General features: G+C 40.8%; 1 protein-coding gene and 1 long non-coding RNA gene across 4 annotated transcripts in view; both read right to left on the reverse strand.

Annotated features, from left to right (window-relative positions):
* Positions 1-5074: 5074 nt before the first annotated feature.
* LOC308585845 overlaps positions 5075-21848 on the reverse strand; it is a 196680-nt gene continuing 179906 nt past the window's right edge. For both annotated transcript variants that reach the window (XR_014007622.1, XR_014007623.1), the window contains exon 2: positions 5075-5876. This is a non-coding gene — a long non-coding RNA (uncharacterized lncRNA). The remainder of the gene's footprint in view (positions 5877-21848) is intronic.
* UVSSA (UV stimulated scaffold protein A) overlaps positions 5893-21848 on the reverse strand; it is a 55694-nt gene continuing 39738 nt past the window's right edge. Inside the window, exons 8-13 of one of the 2 annotated variants that reach the window (XM_081191638.1) lie at positions 21526-21691; positions 19898-20023; positions 19160-19343; positions 16914-17025; positions 12188-12371; positions 5893-6957 (exon numbers count right to left, since the gene is read on the reverse strand). In XM_081191638.1, coding sequence (XP_081047764.1) covers positions 6864-6957; positions 12188-12371; positions 16914-17025; positions 19160-19343; positions 19898-20023; positions 21526-21691 — 866 coding nt within the window. In that variant the 3' untranslated portion in view covers positions 5893-6863. The remainder of the gene's footprint in view (positions 6958-12187; positions 12372-16913; positions 17026-19159; positions 19344-19897; positions 20024-21525; positions 21692-21848) is intronic. The other variant, XM_081191639.1, reaches the window with a different exon arrangement.

Here is a 21848-nt window from a genome sequence, read left to right on the forward strand (position 1 = left end):
TTCGTCTTGCGAAGCAAGCCCATTGACGGATTAGCGGATTAGCGCTATTAGCGGCTTATCAGATCAGCTGATAAGCGGCTTAGCGGCTTAGAAAAAGGGGGGAGGAAGGAAAAAAACCCTGCAGGAACTCGCAAGACATTTTCGTCTTGCGAAGCAAGCCCATAGGAGATTCGTTTTGCGAAGCACCTCCAAAATGGAAAACTCTTTCATCTAGCGAGTTTTCCGTCTTGCGAGGCATTCATCTTGCGGGGCACCACTGTACATAAGGGGACAATCGGACCAGAAATTATTAAAAGAATGGGGTTGTGCTAAAGAGTATATGAAAAAACATTGTTCTGGAGGAAGTATATTGGTATGTGATGAATGATGCTTTACAGGGTTAAAGAAAAAGAAAAATGGTGTTAAAAAAAAAGTACAAAGGTGGAAGTAGTCTAATTAGACACAACAATATAGTAAGGGTAAATTTTTTGAGGTCTTAGAACAAAGGAAGTCAATACGTGTTTATGTACGTAATGATATGGTTTTTTTCTGTAGATGTGTGCTTTTTCGTTTATGTTTAGTTTTGTTTTGTTTCCTTTGTTTTTTTTTTCCTTTTCCTTTTTTTGGGGTATGTTCCTTTTTTTTGTATAGTATTATTTTGGATTCAATGTTTGTAATTTTTGTTATGATTCTGCATTGAAATAATAATAATAATAATAATAATAATAATAATAATAATAATAAAGCCTTAAAATGGCTCAGGACCGCAGTACCTCAAACGCAGCTTCTCCCCATATGAACCGACACAGACCCTGGCCTGCGATCATAATCTGAAGCTTTTATTCAAGTGCCTCCTCCATGAGAGGTCAGGCCTCTTTTCTTTTTCTTTTTTTAAATGATATTTATTAAAGTTTCAAAGAAAAAAAATTACATAAATAAAAAGAAAAGAAAAAAAGACAGAAATAAGAGTAAAAGAAAAATACAAAATACACCAAAAAGATAAAAAACACTTAAAAAATACATCAATCTTTCCACCTTACATTCATTTCCTTGCTTCTCTGACCTCCTCACACCTCCCTTTTTTGTATTCCAAGTCAATTAGTTAATTCAGCAATTTCTTTCCCTCTTTGTTTTTATCTTAATCCTTTAACTTAATATATTATAACTTTGGGTTCTCACCTGTTAATAATCCATTTTTACATACACCTTTATAACATTGCTGCTTAAACCACTTAACTTCATTCTGACATCATTCTAACATTCATTAATTTTGCAATATTTCTGTAAATAATCTTTAAATTTCTTCCAATCTTCTTCCACCGACTCTTCTCCCTGGTCTCGGATTCTGCCAGTCATTTCCGCCAGTTCCATGTAGTCCATCACCTTCATCTGCCATTCTTCCAGAGTGGGTAGATCTTGTGTCTTCCAATACTTTGCAATAAGTATTCTTGCTGCTGTTGTGGCATACATAAAGAAAGTTCTGCCCTTCTTTGGCACCATTTGGCCGACCATGCCCAGGAGAAAGGCCTCTGGTTTCTTCAGAAAGGTATATTTAAATACCCTTTTCATTTCATTATAAATCATCTCCCAGAAAGCCTTAATCCTTGGGCACGTCCACCAAAGGTGAAAGAATGTACCTTCAGTCTCTTTACATTTCCAACATTTATCATCGGGCAAATGATAGAGAGAGGTCAGGCCTCTTAAATGTGTTTGGGGGGAGGGCTATAGGTTTTTCTTTGTTTTTATTATGTTATGTATTCCGCGGTTTCATTTTATATTTCTGTGCTACAAACCGCCCTTTGATCTTCAGATCAAGAGTGGCATATAAAATAAAGATATAAATAAGCACCTTTTAATCTAGCACTTCCTTCGTGGATCTCAGGGTAATAAACAAGATCTCTCCCCCCCCCCACTTTAATCCTCTTAATAGTCTCTGTGAGACATGTCTATCTGAGAGAATGCAACCGATTCAAGGTCACTCACCTGATAAATACTGAAATCACTGAGAATTGCATGTACATGTTACTGTCTTCTCCAACCAGGGGAGCAATGCGCTGAAGGCAGAAAGCAGTTTTTGCCCATAGCTCTCTGCTGCCATATTCCAGGGTTTGTAACTTACTGTGCTATGTCTATTTCCCCAAAGCCTTTGACTGTGTCGACCACAGCAAACTATGGCAAGTTCTTAAAGAAATGGGAGTGCCTGATCACCTCATCTGTCTCCTGAGAAATCTCTATGTGGGACAAGAAGCTACAGTTAGAACTGGATATGGAAAAACCGATTGGTTCAAAATTGGGAAAGGAGTACAACAAGGCTGTACAGTGGTGCCTCGCAAGACGAAATTAATTCGTTCCGTGAGTTTTTTCGTCTAGCGAATTTTTCATCTTGCGAAGCACGGTGTCGGAAAAGTTTTGGAAAAGCTTCAAAAATCACCAAAAACCTCAAAAAAGGCTACCACACCGCGTTCTATGAGTTGCTCCTCGAAGTTAAGTCGCAACTGTATTAACGGTGTTAAGAAAAAGGAAACAAACTTGCAAAAAACTCAAGACGTTTTCTTCTTGCAAAGCAAGCCCATAGGGAAATTTGTCTTGCGAAGCAGCTCAAAAACCGCAAAACCCTTTCGTCTAGCGAGTTTTTCATCTTGCGAGGCATTCGTCTTGCGGGGCACCACTGTATATTGTCTCCCTGCTTATTTAACTTATATGCAGAATTCAACATGCAAAAGGCTGGGCTGGATGAATCCCAAACCGGAATTAAGATTGCCGGAAGAAATATCAACAACCTCAGATATGCAGATGACACAACATTGATGGCAGAAAGTGAGGAGAAAATAAAGAACCTTTTAATGAGGGTGAAAGAGGAGAGCGCAAAATATGGTTTGAAGCTCAACATCAAAAAAACGAAGATCATGGCCACTGGTCCCATCACCTCCTGGCAAATAGAAGGGGAAGAAATGGAGGCAGTGAGAGATTTTACTTTCTTGGGCTCCATGATCACTGCAGATGGTGACAGCAGCCACAAAATTAAAAGACGGCTGCTTCTTGGGAGAAAAGCAATGACAAACCTAGACAGCATCTTAAAAAGCAGAGACATCACCTTGCCAACAAAGGTCCGTATAGTTAAAGCTATGGTTTTCCCAGTAGTGATGTATGGAAGTGAGTGCTGGACCATAAAGAAGGCTGATCGCCAAAGAATTGATGCTTTTGAATTATGGTGCTGGAGGAGATTCTTGAGAGTCCCATGGGCTGCAAGAAGATCAAACCGATCCATTCTGAAGGAAATCAGCCCTGAGTGCTCACTGGAAGGACAGATCCTGAAGCTGAGGCCCCAATACTTTGGCCACCTCATGAGAAAAGAAGACTCCCTGGAAAAGACCCTGATGTTGGGAAAGATGGAGGGCACAAGGAGAAGGGGACGACAGAGGACGAGATGGTTGGACAGTGTTCTCGAAGCTACCAGCATGAGTTTGACCAAACTGCGGGAGGCAGTGGGAGACATGAGTGCCTGGCGTGCTCTGGTCCAGGGGGTCACAAAGAGTCGGACACGACTCAACGACTAAACAACAGACAAGTCTATTTACTTCTGAAGCTTCCAGATGAAAGCTCCTAAAAAAAACCTCATAGTGTGAGACTGATGCTTTCTATATAACATTTAACAGTTTGCAAGGATGTGAGCTCTACAGCAGCATTAGAAATAAAGGAAATGGATGGAGGTTGCATTAACATCATCACATCCCCATGAATATTGGGACTGGGGCAGGAATGGTTGTTAAAGCAGCAGATGAAGTGGACACCTAGCATCATTTGCTGTCTCGAGGTGTTGTTAACTCAAAATTTAAACAATCTTAACAACCCTGGAGTGCTCCGATTTTTCAAGCTCACACTAGGAGTGTACTAGTCCTGGGAACTGACTTGCAGCCTTTTAATAAAGCAGTTGCAAAAGAGATACTTCCAGAGGAAAGAGGACCTGCTGTGTTGAAAAGCTGGTCCTGCATCAAGCTCCAGTCTCCGTAGGCAGACTTGCTCATCTGAATGTCTTCTCCTCCTGCTTACCGTAAGTGGGGCAGGGGGGTCCTGAATCAGGAAAGAGTGTGATGGAATCCTGCCAAACTGTGCAGGGCTTAACCCCCAACTCATCAGCTAACAAGCAGGGGGCGAATCCTGCTCTTGTGGCTGAATGCCCATTTCCTGCTGGAAACACAAGATTTAACCCCAGCCTCTTGTGCATCAGAATACATGTGATGTCAGCTGATGGGCCGAGTGGGCGTAGTTTGGAGAAAATGGGTCTTGTGGGGCAACTTGGACTCCCTGTTGGGCCAAGACTAATTCGTGAGCCACAGGTTCTCCCTCTCTCTCTCCCCCCCCCCATTCCCACTTCAGGGAAATGAAGCTTTCTGAGAAAAAAACTGTTCTATTCCTGATAGATATGCTTTGCATTTTTTAAAAGTCATTTACCAAGATAACCCAAAATTTCAGTTGTCTTCTGAATTTTCAGCACCTCGCTTCTGAAGACTGACATTCATGAACTGAACACTCAATATAGAATTATGTGCCACTTCTCAACTTATGCACCACAGACAGGCAGCGCTACTCCGCACTCAGCTGTGCTAAGGTTGGTTAGCTAGCTATGTTTTAGCCATTCCCCCTCCTGATCAGCGTCCTGAATAAATTAGCCTTACCCAGAGTGTTGGGGGGGGGGAGAGAAAGGGGACCCACTTTGGAAAATAAAAAAGGAAAAAAGTGCTACCAGAAAAGAGTAAGAAAAAAGTATCCACCCACACTAAGTAGAATAGAAGCATAACCACCCGAACCCATCCCACTCACCATTCCCCTCCCTCTTTCTTTCTTTCTTTCTTTCTTTCTTTCTTTCTTTCTTTCTTTCTTTCTTTCTTTCTTTCTTTCTTTCTTTCTTTCTTTCTTTCTTTCCTTCCTTCCTTCCTTCCTTCCTTCCTTCCTTCCTTCCTTCCTTCCTTCCTTTCTTTCTCTCTCTCTCTCTCTCTCTCTCTCTCTCTCTCTCTCTCTCTCTCTCTTTCTTTCTTTTCTAAATCAATTCATGAACCAGGAACCTGTACATTGACCACTAATAATGAAACACATGTTGTAGATATTTCCCCACATTTATTATGCTTTTTTTGTGATACACAAATGACATGAGAAAACTTGGTATACTTGTTTGTATAACCTTATTCTTGTTTATAAAACCCAATAATTTTTTAAACAAAACTAAGAAAAAAGTATCCAAGGCAAAACACACTATTTATAAGTGCAATATCCATAAACATTTTCACAATTTTTTTTGTTACCAGGCCCTCCTCCTCCTACAATAAATACATATTTTGATTTTAAATATTCATTTTCATTTTACATATTATTTCCTTTATATAGCTCTTCAACTCTTTTGTCATTACAAGGCCTTTAATTAATGTCATTTAAAAGAGAATTTACACAGTATGGTCCTGCCTGCTGCGTTGACCCTACCACTCTCCCTCCTGCAAAGGTGCACTCACCTGGCCATGGGTCAGGTGTGCTTGTGGTGAATGAGAGCAAGCTTGGCTAATCCATTTTCCTAACTGGCAGTGTAAGTGAGGAGTGAACAGTGAGCTTCCTGCTCAACACAAGCCTTTCACTCTGCTGCTTTTCATGCGTCCAGCTCAATGCTCAATTCTTGCACCCAGAAACTCAGTAGTCTTGAGCTTTCTTTCAAAAATCTTGCACTAGTGCTCTGCCCTCAGCGGCCACTGTCCTTTCCATGTGCCCATAGATATTTTTTTCTCCTTTTTTTTGGAATGGGGGAGGGTTCAACTTCAAAAAACCAAGATTTATTGTTTATTTCAGTGTCCACTCATGCTCTCTCCACTGGGCCCATTTTGCAAGTCTGCAGATCCCCAGGCAGGAATTAACTTTATTATTATTAGAATTTATATACCGCCCTATAACTGGAGGTCTCAGGGCGGTTCACAGAACATAGTTGTTCCTCTTTAGAAGTTATAACAAATTTACATACAAATTCCTACAAGAAAAATGAAGAGATCTGACAACCATCATGAACAAGAGTCTTGGGCATTTAAAATGGTACACAAGTAATAAATTTTTCCTTGCTTTGTTCATGTGATGGTAGTCCATAAGGCATGACTTTCCCGTGAAATGAAAACTGTGAGCAAGGCTGACCTCACCCACGAAACCTAGACTGTGTGATCCTGTGCACCCAAGGGCCAAGGCATGCTTTTAAAAGGAAGCCGTTCCAGCAAAACCTTATGCCCATGGTTACAGCCACAGAGAATGTTTCTGGCAAAGCGCTTGTATTCTCAGTTAGTCACAAGTGTGCTGACTACAGAAGAACACCTTCTCACCTAAAGACAACTGGACAATTGCTGAATCGCAGGAATAAACTCACACATCCAGATTGACACAAAAGCTGCTCAAGGGGAGTTTGTCCTTTGTTGCCAGATGTTATTCTTTCAGGAAAAGTAAATGCATGTGTTGGAAATGGAATGTACCAAAAGAAAAAAAGGGGGGGGAGTGTGGCTCCTGAAGAATAGAGGGTGGGGAACTACAACTCCCATCATCATCTCCCATCATAGACTACAACTCCCATCATCTGTGACCACTGAGTCAAGGTATTAAAGGCTGAAAATCTGCAGCCCACCAAAAAGTAAAAAATCTAGAGTGGTGTTAGAATATATACAAACCACAAGTCTTCTGTTTAAAATGAGAACAGAACAGTTATCAATATAAGCACACACAAAATTATGTGTACAATTCATCTTCATTGTAAAATGTATTAGATTACCCAAGTTGATACTAAGTAAACTAGTCCAATAAAATGCTTTCCTCTACAGAGTGGCAGTACTGGCAAAGGTCCTTGCAGTTTTGCCATTTACGGCAACTCAGTTTAGTGCATAGTTAAACTGGTTTGCAAACTTTTCGTGTTTTCTTTGATCCATTCGATTCATCGCTTTCACCACGCGCTTCATGGCTGTTCTGTAAGAAGAAAACAAGGCAAGATGAAAAGGAGAGAACTAAAGTGAGGTTACGCACAAATGTGAGCAGCATTTATGAACATGTGAGCAAATATAATGTAGTGGGATGTGATTAATTGCTAATCAAGCCTCCACAACACTGCGCTGATGACGAAGCAGAGCAAATTTATAATCTTAATTAAATTAGCTACAGAAATAAGTTTTAATTTAGCAATGGGCTCATTAAGAGAAATAAACAAAGCAAAGTCCTTCACTGTAATGATCGCACACCACACCTTTTATGGCCACATTCATTTTTACACAATTGCTTTAGTGAAATTTTAAACACTGAAGTAGGAATATATGGAACATGTACCTCTAGGGGGCAATGTTTATGATCTTCTGCAGTGAGCAGAAAGCGTTTTGCACATTAAAAAGGAATTAACCAGAGCAATATAAACAAACAGCAACTATTTTGAAACTATCAAATTAGTTTAATGGGGCCCCTAAACCACTAAGTCTTAACAGGCCATGTGCATGCATGCGTCCATTCAATTCATCCCACAAACCTGCAAATAGCTGTTTTTAACAGAACTCGAAGCATCTGCATAAAATCATTTCTGGAAACAAATTTTGTCCCATCCGCCCCCCAAGCATAAACTGAGAAGAGTTGCTCAGATCAGAGGGAAGGACTTTAGCAGCCCTGAGCCCAACTCCAGCCGGGGAGGGCGGGGTACAAATAAAATTTTATTATTTATTATTATTATTATTCTACAGACCACACAAAGGGAAGGATCTCGATCCATTTCAATAAACTGAAGCCACTGAATCTTATTTCCATACTTATTTTATATGTGTTAAACTACACAAATTACAGACCGGGTGTGGTCTAGCGGTTAGAGGGACAAAAATCCCACTCAGTCCTAAAGCTCACTTGATGAACTTGGGCAAATCACACTCTCTCAGTCAAATCGACTTCACAAAACTCCTGCCTCCTACATTTCATGTGTTTTTTCCAAGTATAGGCTCGAGGATAAAAATTACTGTGTATATGTCAACCCTTCACCAAGTCAGCTTTAGAATTTCTGGAAATCTCTAGTTTTTGAGACAAGTGCCTAGTTTTCCTACTGGCCTGCAACAGGATGCCCCTAAAGTTTAGCTTCTCCAATCTGCAAATAAGGTAACTGAGACAAATTTTCTATGAACCTGTATTGTAATATTCTAGCACAACCATCCCCCTCTAGTTGCAAGATGACTGGCAGCTGTATGGGCATAGACACCATACGCTCATGTGTGCTGTTCACATGCATCTTGGCTGAATTCTCGCACCCAACTAACTGATGGCACTAACATCAGCCACTGATGGCAGTCAATCTGCAGGTGCCCCAAACCTTGCACACTTCGTTTTTCATAGAATCACAGAACTGTAGAGTTTGAAGTGATCCCGAGAGTGATCTAGTCCAATCCCCTGCAATGCAGGAATCTCAACTAAATCATCCCTGACAGATGGCCATCCAGCCTCTGTTTAAAAAGCTCCCTGTTAGATACCACCAGCTACTGAGCTTGCCGTCATATTTCCTGGAAACTAGGACAACAATGGAGATAGCTTTGGGCATGTTTTTGCTTTTGCTTTAAACCTTTTAAAGTTGTCTAAGGGCAGAGGATACATGGAGCAAATACAACAGATTAAAAGAGGTGGCCCTTTAAGCAAAACTCCTCTGGCTTGAGGAGTTTACAGGAGGCATTGCTATAAAAGAACGACAACTATGTGGTCATGGTTTTGGAGCGGGAATGATATTTAATTGGCAGGAGAAAAGTGAGTCTTTAGCACGGCACAATGGCCTTGGCACTTTCATGTCATGTAGGTTTTACATTAGCAGCACTAGCTTGTGAGATACTGTAAATGAAATGAGATCCCACTCTGATGATCTGTGTGCAATTTCACTTAACTTTATTGGCAGACTAGAGCCTGGGTTTATCACCTGTACATTTCAAGTAATTTGGGACTGTTATATAAAGCCAAGGTTATCATCTTGTTTAGTGCTGCAAACTATGAAACCTATTAAAACATGACAGATTGAATTCCCACGCCTGGCACTAACACACATTCAAAATCATTAGCACGAAGCACAGTAAACTAAAAACAACTTTTAAAATTTATTTTCTAAAGCTGATGTGAAATTCTGCTTATTAGAACTTTATGGCTTATTGACTCCTCAAAATAAGACCAGATAATACAAGATTGTCATGGACAATGTGTTGTTCTGCGAGGAGAAGAAAAGCAAGGCGAGTTTTCATTACTCATAACAACCATTACATCAAGACAAGGAAAGCAACACCATTTTAAAATAATGAACATCCCTCAAAACTGGCTCATTCGGGCTTTTGAGGTTATATAATATTGTAAACACTAGTATTTTTGTTGCAAACAAAAAGTGTTTTGCTTCTTGATTTAATGGCATTTGTTTTGCTCCACTTGGATTGATCACACTTGCTGTCGTTCTGCCACACAGAGGCTGGCTTCAAACAGTCACTGTGGCACGGCTGGAACATGCACTGGTTGCAACATGCAACAAAGGCAGATCTGTACGTCTGGGAATGAAGCTTTCATGTCACCAGCCCACATTTGTGGTAGTGGCTGGCACAGCTGTGGAATGAGCTGTGGCTACTTAGGCACAGACCCACAGCCACAAGGATGTCATTTCAAGTCACAGACACTGAGGATATGTGTATTATTTGAAAACAGCCGCTGTTTACATATTGGTGCTACTTTAATGTTTGTTGAACTGGACTCCTTTTAGGAATAAGAGCGGGATAAATAATAATAGGAAGATGCTGAAACATTAGCGATAACATTTTGAATGTATGAATAAATTGTGTTAAAACATCAGGTCAGACAAATTGTGCATCAGCGCTGAGGACACTTCGTTGCAGAAGATGCAATTCCAGCTTCCTTGAACAAGAGTGAGCTGGAGAAGAGGGAAATCCCATTTGAGAAAATGTCTGGTGTGCACTGCTCATGCAACTACACTTAACTGACCCAATTCAAAGGGTATGAAAAGTCTCAAAGTTTCCTAACATTTTTACTCTGAAGAAAGATGGATAAAAGGCCTTTCCTTACTCCATCTCATGTGCAGAGCACTCTAGAACGTTCTTGGCTTTGGCCTGTATATGCCTGTTTCCAAAATATAGGGAAGAAGCAAGAATGGGGAAAAATGAAAAATGAGAGAAGTCCCATCTAAAGAAGAATGGCAATTCAAACGGATGGAATACGCACAGCTTGCGGACCTATAATATAGAATAAGAGAACAAGAAGAACAGATGTTTAAAGAAGATTGGAAAATGTTGACTGAGTATATGGAGGGAAATATTTGAAAACGTGGGCAGCATTAAGATGAAATTCAACAGTGTAAATAAGTTTTGGTGGATGTAATAATGGAATACTGAATGGTTTAGTTTATATAAAATATGCAGGGATTTATGTTATGCTAGGGACGCGGGTGGCGCTGTGGGTAGAACCTCAGTGCCTAGGACTTGCTGATCGTATGGTCGGTGGTTCGAATCCCCGCGGCGGGGTGAGCTCCCGTCTTTCGGGCCCAGCTCCTGCCCACCTAGCAGTTCAAAAGCACCCCTAAAGTGCAAGTAGATAAATAGGTACCACTTTATAGTGGGAAGGTAAACGGTGTTTCCGTGCGCTGCGCTGGTGCTGGCTCGCCAGAGCAGCTTCATCATGCTGGCCACGTGACCCGGAAATGTCTCCAGACAGCGCTGGCCCCTGGCCTCTTAAGTGAGATGGGCACACAACCCTAGAGTTGGACATGACTGGCCCGTCCGGGCAGGGGTACCTTTACCTTTATGTTATGCAAATGAACCATGGAAAGAGAAGAAGGGGTCACTGATATTTTAAGGTTGTTTAAATGAATATTCTAAAATATAAAACAGAAAATTTAGTAAAAATTATAGAAAACAAAACAAAAAAAGGAGAAAGAATTCTTATTTAGTGACAGACACAAAGCATATATTTTCTGCACAAACATGCTACAGTTTCAGACTTCTTGCTGCCTATTTCTTGGGACCAGATTTCTAAATTATCAGCACCCAGGCACTGAGCAGGTACCGTATTTTTCGCTCTATAACACGCACCCGACCATAACACGCACGTAGTTTTTAGAGGAGGGAAATCCGTAGGCATGCCACCTGTAGGCATTTCCTCCATAACACGCACAGACATTTCCCCTTACTTTCTAGGAGGAAAAAAGTGAGTGTTATGGTGCAAAAAATACGGTAGTTGCCCTTGTGTATAGTCAGATTTGCAGAGGGGTTCAACATACTAGCTTGCACAGGATTACAGTTTTGAATTGGGAGCGCTTAGCTATTTCGTAAGCATAGATTCCTGTGATCTAAAGAACAGACTCCTCACACAAAGAAGCAATCTATACAACCAGCAAAGCTGTTAGCTGACCAGTTTGGGAATAAGGAAGAGAGGGTGGACTCCAACCCTAACACTTAATAGCTCTGTTGGGTATAAATGAAAATAGAAATATGAGCATGTGCCATATTATTCTTAATATCTCTTATGCTCCTTCCCATTTTCCTTAAAAAAGTAGCATGTTTTATGTAATCAATGAATGCTATTGTATTTATTATGTATCTTATGCAACTGAATATCAGATGTATGCATAAGCTGCTACTTTCTTCTGTAACATTGTCAAGGAAACTCAGCACTTCCACAGTCTTTTGTAGTAGAAATAATGCTTGATAAAAATGTGTATTAAAAACAGATATCCATTACTTTAAGGCAAACACAACGCACAGAGATATGGAATACATACAATGTGCAATAAAGTCCAATCACCACTGTTCAAATGATGACAATGATGTTACCAGTAACATACCTAATATGGACAGCACAAAAATTAGCTGTTCTTATGTAGCAATATTCCATGAATCAACACAAATAATTTTAAAATAAATCTTATCGTTAACAGTTTTAATACTGTGTGTAACTTCATATTTTTGACTCAAGTGACATAATTTCATATTTCCAGCAACAGCGTTTCTGGTACCAAAACCTGTATTTTCCTTGATATTGTATATAAAAGGCACACTCTAAAGAAGTAAGGCAATGTTCCTGCATTTCAGGGGGTTGGACTAGATGACCCTTGGTGTCCCTTCCAATTCTATGATAAAAATAAAACTAAATTAGCAGAGCAACAAACAAGATAGGCATTATAAGCAAAGTAGCCTCTTACTTATCAAAAACTTTCTTTTTCAGGCGGGAGCGAGAAGTGTTTGCCTGCTGCTTCAGGTCTGTGAGGTTTGCATATTTCTTTTTCTTTCCTTTCTTTTTCCCTCCTTTTCCACTGTACCGAGAGGATCCAAGATCGGCCCCAGTGGCTGCTTCAACTTCTCTCATGAACTCTGGGTCTTGCCACTCTAGACAAAGGCAGAAACACCAACAAGCGTTTTATTGCTGAATTTTCAGAATGTCAGAACCGAATTAAAAATGGAGGCCGAGTCAGGAAAAAAAATCAAACCATTCCACACCGAAGAGATATCATCTAGAGCAGCTTCCCTCAACTAGTTGCCCTCCAGGTCTTTTTGGTGAATGATTTCCATCAGCACAGCTGGTGTGCGCTGCATTCCAAACATCCGGAGGGCACCAGGTTGGGGAGCGCTGATGAACCTTTGCATTAAGTGCAAATGGAGCTCTAGAAAAATTCCAAGGCAAGAAGCCTAGAAGGGCAAAATTAAAGCACTCACTTGCAGCAGACGGATGACACAGTTTACTTTTTTTGAAGTAAAGGAATACAAAGCAGAGCAATTCAGATACAGGAACTATTAATCCAAGATTAACAAAAACTAAACAGTTTATCTCCCAGTAAATAAGAAGGCAGCACAGACACACAGTTTAGGAACCCTGGGAATGGAGCGATTGTTTAAACACACACACAAAAAACCGCTGGCGTTCAGTAGAGATGAAATGAGCATTTGAGTAAAATGAAGGAGCAATTTAAAAGCCTTTGAGAAAAATCGATAGCGTGCCAGGAAGAACAGCCTTTTTGAGCACTGATGGGCCCCTAAAGCTCTTCATACATTGTTACTGGTTTAGCAGCAGGGAAAAGAAAATTACACAGTTTGCAAGGGGTAGGGCGGAATCAATACTGTAGTTAGTAAAGAGATACTATTTCACATCTGACTGGCCAGGGGCTGCCTTCACTACCTTGTCCTGATACCTGTTTGTTAACAAGTCACTAAGGGTTGGAAAACCAGATATTCTTCAGGGCTGACACAAAAAATAGGCACTTAATTTGCTCCTCTGTGTGAACTATTGTAAAAGGATGAACACTGCAGATTAGCAGGTCAGCCTAATCCCTCATGATTCGTCGTTTCAGGAGAGCCTGAAGCTCTGTGGACACTTGGGCTAGGATGTAATATTTTTAAAGAGTCAAGAAACAGAAATCAAGGCTTCATCACTATTACACTGTAGCGTGAGGATCACTCAACCTTTTGCTTTCAGTTACCTGGGCAGGAAGATATAAAGGGCACAAGAGGGGACTCAAAATGCTTCGTCTTTTACCGTATTTTTCGCTCTATAAGACACACCAGACCACAAGACGCACCTAGTTTTTGGAGGAGGAAAACAAGAAAAAAAATATTCTGAATCTCAGAAGCCAGAACAGCAAGAGGGATTGCTGCGCAGCGAAAGCAGCAATCCCTCTTGCTGTTCTGGCTTCTGGGATAGCTGCGCAGCCTACATTCGCTCCATAAGACACACACACATTTCCCCTTACTTTTTAGGAGGGAAAAAGTGAGTCTTATCGAGCAAAAAATACGGTACTTTGCCTCACGTCCCAACTCTTTATTTCTAGTACTGCAAAAATGGTAGATGCCATTATTTTCAGGGGAACCAGATTCTGAAAAAAGGGGACACACTTTCTGAAACCTTGAACCAGTGAGGCCAGTGTCCATTTGAGGGAGGGGCAGGTGTCTTAACAGGTGGGGCAGAGCCAGCTGATTCTATTTTGCTAGACATTCTCCTCCCTTGCAAAGACACCAAGGACCACGTAGAGCAACTGCTGCCTTATTCTTGCCAAACCATCCCTTTAACTGGCCCGATTGCACTGGCTGCCAATTAGTTTCAGGGGCCCAATTCCAAGCGTTGGTTTTGACCGATAAAGCCTCAAGGGGCTCATGACCGCAATACTTCAAAGACTGCCTCTCAATCAATCGACGTATGAACTGACCTGGCCCCTGAGATCCATCTTCAGAGGCCCTTCTTTTGTGCCCTCTCCACAAGAGGTTCAGAGGGTGGCAATACGATGAAGGGCCTTTTTTTGCAGCGGCTCCGCATTTGTGAAACGCTCTCCCCAGGGAGGCTTGCCTGGCCCCTTCTTTACACAACTTCAGGAACCAGGCGAAAACATTACTCTTCAACTGGGCCTTGGGCTGACTAATATCCTATATCCTTCTAAATGTGCTTGTTGGAGGGGTTTTGTTCTGTTCTTGTTTTTATTATGCATTTTGTGTTTTTATCTTTATGCTCAGAACTGCCCTGAGATACAAGGATGAAAGGCGGTAAAGGTAAAGGGACCCCTGACCATTAGGTCCAGTTGTGACCGACTCTGGGGTTGCGGCGCTCATCTTGCTTTACTGGCCGAGGGAGCCGGCGTACAGCTTCTGGGTCATGTGGCCAGCATGACTAAGGCGCTTCTGGCGAACCAGAGCAGAACACGGAAACTCAGTTTACCTTCCCGCCGGAGCGGTACCTATTTATCTACTTGCACTTTGATGTGCTTTCGAACTGCTAGGTGGGCAGGGAGCTCACCCCGTCGCAGGGATTCGAACCGCCGACCTTCTGATCGGCAAGTCCTAGGCTCTGTGGTTTAATCCACAGCGCCACCAGCGTCCCTTGAAAGGCGGTAGGCAAATTTAAAAAAACAAACAGACAAACAATCCAGGAGTGGGAAACCTTTTTGGCTCCGTAGGTGACAGTCCTATCAAGAACTGCCTCATAGGCCAAATTTGACAGGTTGCATCGCCACAGAGCACCTCTCAATTGACATTGCAAATGATGTCAGGGGATTTGGTAGTGGGCACCATGGCACTGCTGAAGGGAAGTTTCTTTCCTTCCTTTCAAGGGGAAAAAACCTTCCTGTTGGCAGTGTCTTGCTTTATTTCTGCAATGTGTGCAGCCAAACAGATCGGTCTGGGTGCACAAGAAAGCTGGGTCACCCTCCCCTAGCACCAGCTGACACTGGGTAACAGGGTAGATAAAAATGAATGATTTAAAAAAATAAATCTTTTTTATTATTATTTAAATTGGATTTTTAAAATAAAAACGCTTTTGGAGGAAAAATCTTTCTAAAGATAGTTTTCTATTTAGGATATATTATAGTCCAAAGGCTATTCATCAGGAAATAAGGATTTATTTTAAGCTTTTCATGTGTGCTAAAACTCAGTCTAAGTTTTTTTTTTTTTAAGTTAACCACATCAGTTAATAAACATGGATACATATGCCATAATGTTATTGCTTTAGTTAAATAAATTGTTATTAAGGAAATGATTGTTTTTTCTCCTTCCAATAAAGTACAGCAGAAAAGTTGTCCAAATATAAACAGTTAACTTATTAAACCTCACAATAATTTCATAATTATCTGCCTATGTATTTCTAATGGCATAAGCAAATCAGTAATTTTTGATATAACTGTAAAAACTGCTCAGAAAATTTATTATTCCAAAAATGAAACTATCATCTGGTTGTAAATATTAAGATTATAGAGCAAGAATGAATCTTTTTGTAAAAAAATATATGATTTAAATCAAGTCTTACTGACTAGTGATTTAAATCAAGTCTTACTGACTAGTGATTTAAATCAATTTGATTTAAATCAAATCCACCCTGCTGGGTAGCGAAGGTTTCCTGCTAGGTTTGGGGGTGTGACCAAGCTTTCTGAAGAGAGCTCTCTTGTGCACCTGGACCAAACAGGATTGATCTCCTGCAATATCACTCAGTGGGAAGAGGGGAGAGAACCTGCTTTGTGCTTGAAGCATTTTGCAAGTGTTTTTGGAAACAGCTTGTATTTCTCCTTTAAGTGACTGGGTGGCCAGAGGCAGGGGGTGCTGAGGGAGAAGCGTGAGCTGTTTCAAACAGTGCTTTTGCTAAGGAGCATGTGTTAAATCCTGCTGGGAACAAGGTGTACAAGCCAATGCGGGATTAAGCCTTCTCCTCCCGCCCATCAGCTAACACAGGCATAGGCAAACTCAGCCCTCCAGACGTTTTGGGACTACAACTCCCATGATCCCTAGCTAACAGGACCAGTGGTCAGGGATGATGGGAATTGTAGTCCCAAAATATCTGGAGGGACAAGTTTGGGGGTGCCTGAACTAATGTCACTAGCGATGAGAAGTTGGGTGTGGTTTGGGGGAAATGGCCTCATGGGCCAAACTAGACCTTCTGGCAGGCCAAGACTGGCCTGGGGGCCAGAGGTTTCCCACCCCTAATTTAATCCAGCTCTGACTGGCATTTGTGCTGCAAGGCCTGAGGCACAGGAACATTTTCAGTTTTGCTAATGAGGATCTGATAATTTAGCTTCTTTCTTGTTCCAGTTATGACTTTGACTGTAGCCATGCTTAGGCTATGAAGTGTAGGAATGTAACATTTCACCCGAAATTAATTTGTTGAAGTTTGTGCACTATTATCTAAAAGCAGCAAAATAGTCATTTCCTTTGGAATTTAGAAAACGGCTTATGCTACACAAAATATAGAGCTTTAATTTATGAAAAGCATTTTGGGTACAACCAAAATGCTGTCAAAAAGGGTATTAGTAAATATGACTTGTCCTTTCTTGCACCAGGAATAATCTATTTTTTCTCCAAATTTCCACCAAGGATAAATCCATGTTTTAATTTATAAATTAAATTAACTTTGCACATATTTTAAACTCAATAATCACAGATTTCATTAAACATACAAACCTGGTTGCTTTTCTTTTTTCTCAAACTGTTGCTTTGCTTCTCTCTCTCTGTCTTCTTGATCAATAGGAGTCCCGGAATCATCCCGGGGGATTATTTTTCCATGAAATGGGCACTTCAGAAAGAAACAATGATATTTGTGCTGTTACACACACATTCATTCTCTCTCTCTCTCTCTCTCTCTCTCTCTATATATATATATATATATATATATTTATAACAAGTTAGGCCTGATTAGGAACATTTTTTGTAGCTTATGGATAGAACAGAGAAGCTGCAAGTGGGTTTATTTGAGATACATGGCTGTGCTGTCTGATTCATATCATTCTGGATATGGGAATATCCCAACAGCAGGTGGTCATGAAATCCAGGGAACTTTGCTCTGCTATCACTGGAACCAGTTCTGAAAACTCCTATTTGTAGTTCCCTGAAATGCTTATTTGAGCCAAGGGTTTGGTACAAATTCTCTACACTCAACATACATGTAATGCACTCCAAGCTTTTTCCTCCACCTGCAAATTCCCAATATACAAAAACCACTGAGAAAGTGATAGTGAAATGAAAGGGTGTTTTTTTGAGTATCTTTAGAAGATAGAGAGGTAGCCTTGAGAGATATGAATTTGTGGATTCACTTAATCATCTTTCTTTTTTTCATCTTACTCATATGTGCATTTTCTTTGTATGGAGTATGTTGCCTGCCTTAACACAAAGTACTTTCTGCTTCAAAATAAAAAAAATCCTTCCAATAGCACCTTAAAGACCGACTAAGTTAGTTCTTGGTATGAGCTTTCGTGTGCATGCACACTTCTTCAGATACACTGAAACAGAAGTTGCCAGATCCTTCTATATAGTGAGAAGGTGGGGAGGGGTATTACTCAGAAGGGTGGTGGGAATGGGAGATTGGCAGATAGCTGAGATGAACCTGTTGATGACTCTTAATGACTGCAATAGGTCTTACAGGAAAAGGCAAGGGGTGAGGTGAAAAATGGCTTAGTCATGTATAATGAGATAAGAATCCAATGTCTTTGTTCAGACCAGGTCTCTCCATGGTTTTGAGTTTGGTAATGAGTTGCAATTCTTGAAAATGTAAGAATGGACTTAGTGGATCAGACCAAATATCCAACCTGCAACCTATGAATGTGTCTGTTCCTTCTGGGGAAAAAATCTGGTCATCCCGTCTTGAAGGGCAAGGCTAAAGCATTTGCTCTACAAAAAAAGTCCTTAAATTATTTGTGTTCTTAGTTTCGGGGTGGGGGAAAGGATGTTTAAAATGAGATTATACTGCAATGAACATCAATGTGGAAAATCTGAATACAAACTATTATCACAGTAAATGTGCAATCATGTGCATGCCTACTCAGAAGAAAGTTCAACCAAGTTCAATGGGATTTACTCCCAGGCAAACAAGTACAGGATTGCAGCTGTAGTCTTTAAGAAGTGATCGGACCCTTCATTGTTTTGCTGCTGCAGAGCATAGCTATCCTCCCGGAAATATTTTATTTTATTTTTTAAAAAACTACCTTGCTTTTCCTTCTGCAAGAATGCTAAAAGTACCTACATTTTTTTAAAAAAACATCAACAAACCCACAAAAGCTACAATCATCAACAAATTGCAACCCAACTCCAAGATAAAAACAACTAGTGGAATTCCTTCACTCTTTCAGAGCAGTAGAACTTGAGGTCATCCTCTGTTTTAGGAAAACAGAGGACATTCCCTCTTTTAGGAAAACAGGGAAGCATTTCTTCAAACAGTTCTTTTATGGCTGGATTTAAGTTTAATATACCAAACTGAAGACTTGAAATTCTTCATAGTCCAAGTCCATTTTGGCATTCTCAGTGATCTTACACCACAAATCTTATGGTCAGAAATATCCTGAGTAGACATTATAGTGTACTGAATAATTCAGCATCAAACTGTTAAAAGGCTGTGCCTAGGCCCCAGTCCTTTCCATTCTGCAAGTCTAATTTTGCTCCATGTTGGTCTGGCAGCAACAAGATTATTTTCCATCATTTAATCATGAATTACGGAGGCAGGCTTTTAGAGAAAGGAGACCTAATTCAATTCCAAGTAATGCAACAGGTGTACTATGTGGGACTTCATTTTGGATTACATTCAATTCTTCCCTTCTAGAGTTTCCCTCAAACTGCTGCCTCATATCTCTGGCCAAGCACATTACAGTATTAATATTTTAAAGAAATGGCAAAATAGGACCAAGTGGAATGGTCTAGAGGTGTTATTAAGCACCCACCTTAAATCTATCCTGCCTTTCACAAAGTCCTCCATTAGGCATTGGGGCCCGGCATTTGTGTTTCACTGGCTCAAACTTGCCAGCAAATGTTATACATCTGGTCTTCAGCATCTCTGCAACTTCTTTGTTTTCCACTTCCTCTTCCATTTCGCTGGGTGCCCAGAAGCGATGCTGAGAAGAACATCTAGAAAACAGAACAGTTACATCAGTGCTTTGTCATGAATATAAACATAAATTTTAGAGAGACATTTTAACACCATCTCCTGATATATGACATACTCTTTTAAAATATCTAAACACTGCTTGAGCTACATGCCCGAATTCCTGAACAACTTTGATTTTTTAAAATATTGAATATATTTAATTCAGCTGCAAGCTAAAAAAATATATAATGAAACTACTATCTCAAGAGGATTGCAAGTGATTCACTTCTCCATAAGCAGCTTCATCACATATTTTGTAAGGTCAATTTATCATTTTGTGTTTTTACGTTGTAAATAGCTTTGTGATCTTTGGATGAAGCGTGGCATATAAATTTAATAAAATGAATTCTAGAAATGGATCAGGTTATGTCAGAAACGCTGTCTGTCATCAGACGGCTCATAAAATTTGCAAGTGTGCAGAAAGTTTTTACATTTCAAGGTTTCAGTAAAAATGAGCAGATAAGGCTTGATGTGTCACAATTTAAGAGAGGAATTTTTTTTACATATTTTAAAAGAAAACGTGCAGTATATTTACTTAATAATCTTCCCAGAACCTGGTTGCTCTTGGCCCCAGTAGAAAAGATCTAACCCAAACGGTACGACCGGGGCCTTGGCTTTTTCTTCTTCAGACTTATTGTTGGGTGACGCTGGTTCAGAATTTCTAGATTTGTAGGATAAAATATAAATGATGAAGAGACAACAGTTACTATCCAGAACGACAGGAAACATTCAACAATTGGCATCCACTTCACGTTAGACCTACTTCAACTTTTAGCAGGTCAAAATGCTGTGAAAAGCAAATACTTTAACTATGACAAGGAATTAACGATTCACGAGAAGACGTGCATAACTCTTAGATGATTTTCCAAGGTACTTTAACAAGAAAAGCTAAGAACAAGACAACACAAACCAAGCAAGAACCACGATGCTGATTAAATACTACCTTTGTCTTTAGAAGTCTAAAACAGTATTATACCACTTTAAGCAGTCATGAGTTCCCCCAAAGAGTTATGGGAACTGTAGTTTGTTAACAGGGCTGGGAGTTGTTCAGAGACTCCTACTCCCCTCATGGAGCTACAATTCCCATAGTTCCCTGGAAAGAGGAATTGACTTTTAAATCACTCTGCGAATTGTAGTGCTTTGAGGGGAATACAACCAGTGTTAGAAACTGAGATATGAAAGCTAGGAGATGAATGGCACCTTAAACCTGGGTTATGGGTGCAACAATGGAATGTCAAGGTCTTGTCCAAGTCGTGTCCAAATGAAGAGAACAAAAACGAACATAACCTTTGGCAAAAAGAAAAGTGGAAGCAGACAGTAAAGGTAAAGGGACCCCTGACCATTAGGTCCAGTCGTGGTCGACTCTGGGGTTGTGGCGCTCATCTCGCTTTATTGGCTGAGGGAGCCAGCGTACAGCTAAGCCACTTCGGGTGAACCAGAGCAGCGCACGGAAACGCTGGTTACCTTCCCACTGGAATGGTACCTATTTATCTACTTGCACTTTGACGTGGTTCCGAACTGCTGGATGGGCAGGAGCAGGGACCAAGCAACGGGAGCTCACCCCGTTGCGGGGATTTGAACCGCCGACCTTCTGATTGGCAAGTCCTAGGCTCTGTGGTTTAGACCACAGCGACAGATGGGCGGGGTACAAATAATAAATAATTATTATTATTATTACTACTACTACTACTACAATATCTGTAAAACCAGACTGACCCAAGAATATGTTCAAGGCAGGCTGATTGATGAGTACAGCCACAGGAGGGAAAACAGGTCAGGCAAGAAGACTGAGGGACTAGAGACAGTTCAGAGGATCCCCTTTACCTGCCTTCCCCTCAAAAAAGGGAGACAGACAGGACTGCCTCCTCCCTGCATCAACAGCATCTTCTCCACAGCTTTACCCAAAGTCTCTTCCTCTGCCATGAGGGTGAGCTTGGTTTAGCAGCTCAAACTTGGCCTTGCCCTTTCGGTGGTGGCAATCACTAGCTCCCGGAGGCATCGTAGTTGGTGAGGGCAACCAGGGCAAAAATCCCAAACACTAAATAAAACCTCTTCTCTGCAGGAGAGAAGCAAGGTTAATGCTCTGTAAGTATTAAGGCCCGCCTTTGTTTTGGACGTGAAATGCAAAGGGTAAGATTGCAAACGGAATATTGGTCTCCTTACAACCTGGCACCTGGAAGATGTAATCTAGGCAGTTTATCTTGGATCATTTTCCATGTTGCGGCTGCACAGGTTGGATCAAGTTCCTCATCGTTTCTTTTAGGTTGGGAGGTTGCTGCAGATGCTCTTCCTGTCGCAAAGGGTTTTGAAGGTGATACTGGTTCCAACCCTACAAAAGAAAAGCAAAATTGGGGTAAGCACACATTTGCTGACACATACTGTATGAAGGAAACCTATGTCTCTGGAAAGTAACAGCTGGTCAGTTTGTACAGCACGTTTCAGAAATGGAATACTGATCTGAGGCAAAATGCTGGTCTTCACCAAAA

Source organism: Podarcis bocagei (assembly GCF_964188305.1).
Source record: "Podarcis bocagei genome assembly, chromosome: 4".
NCBI lineage: Eukaryota > Metazoa > Chordata > Lepidosauria > Squamata > Lacertidae > Podarcis > Podarcis bocagei.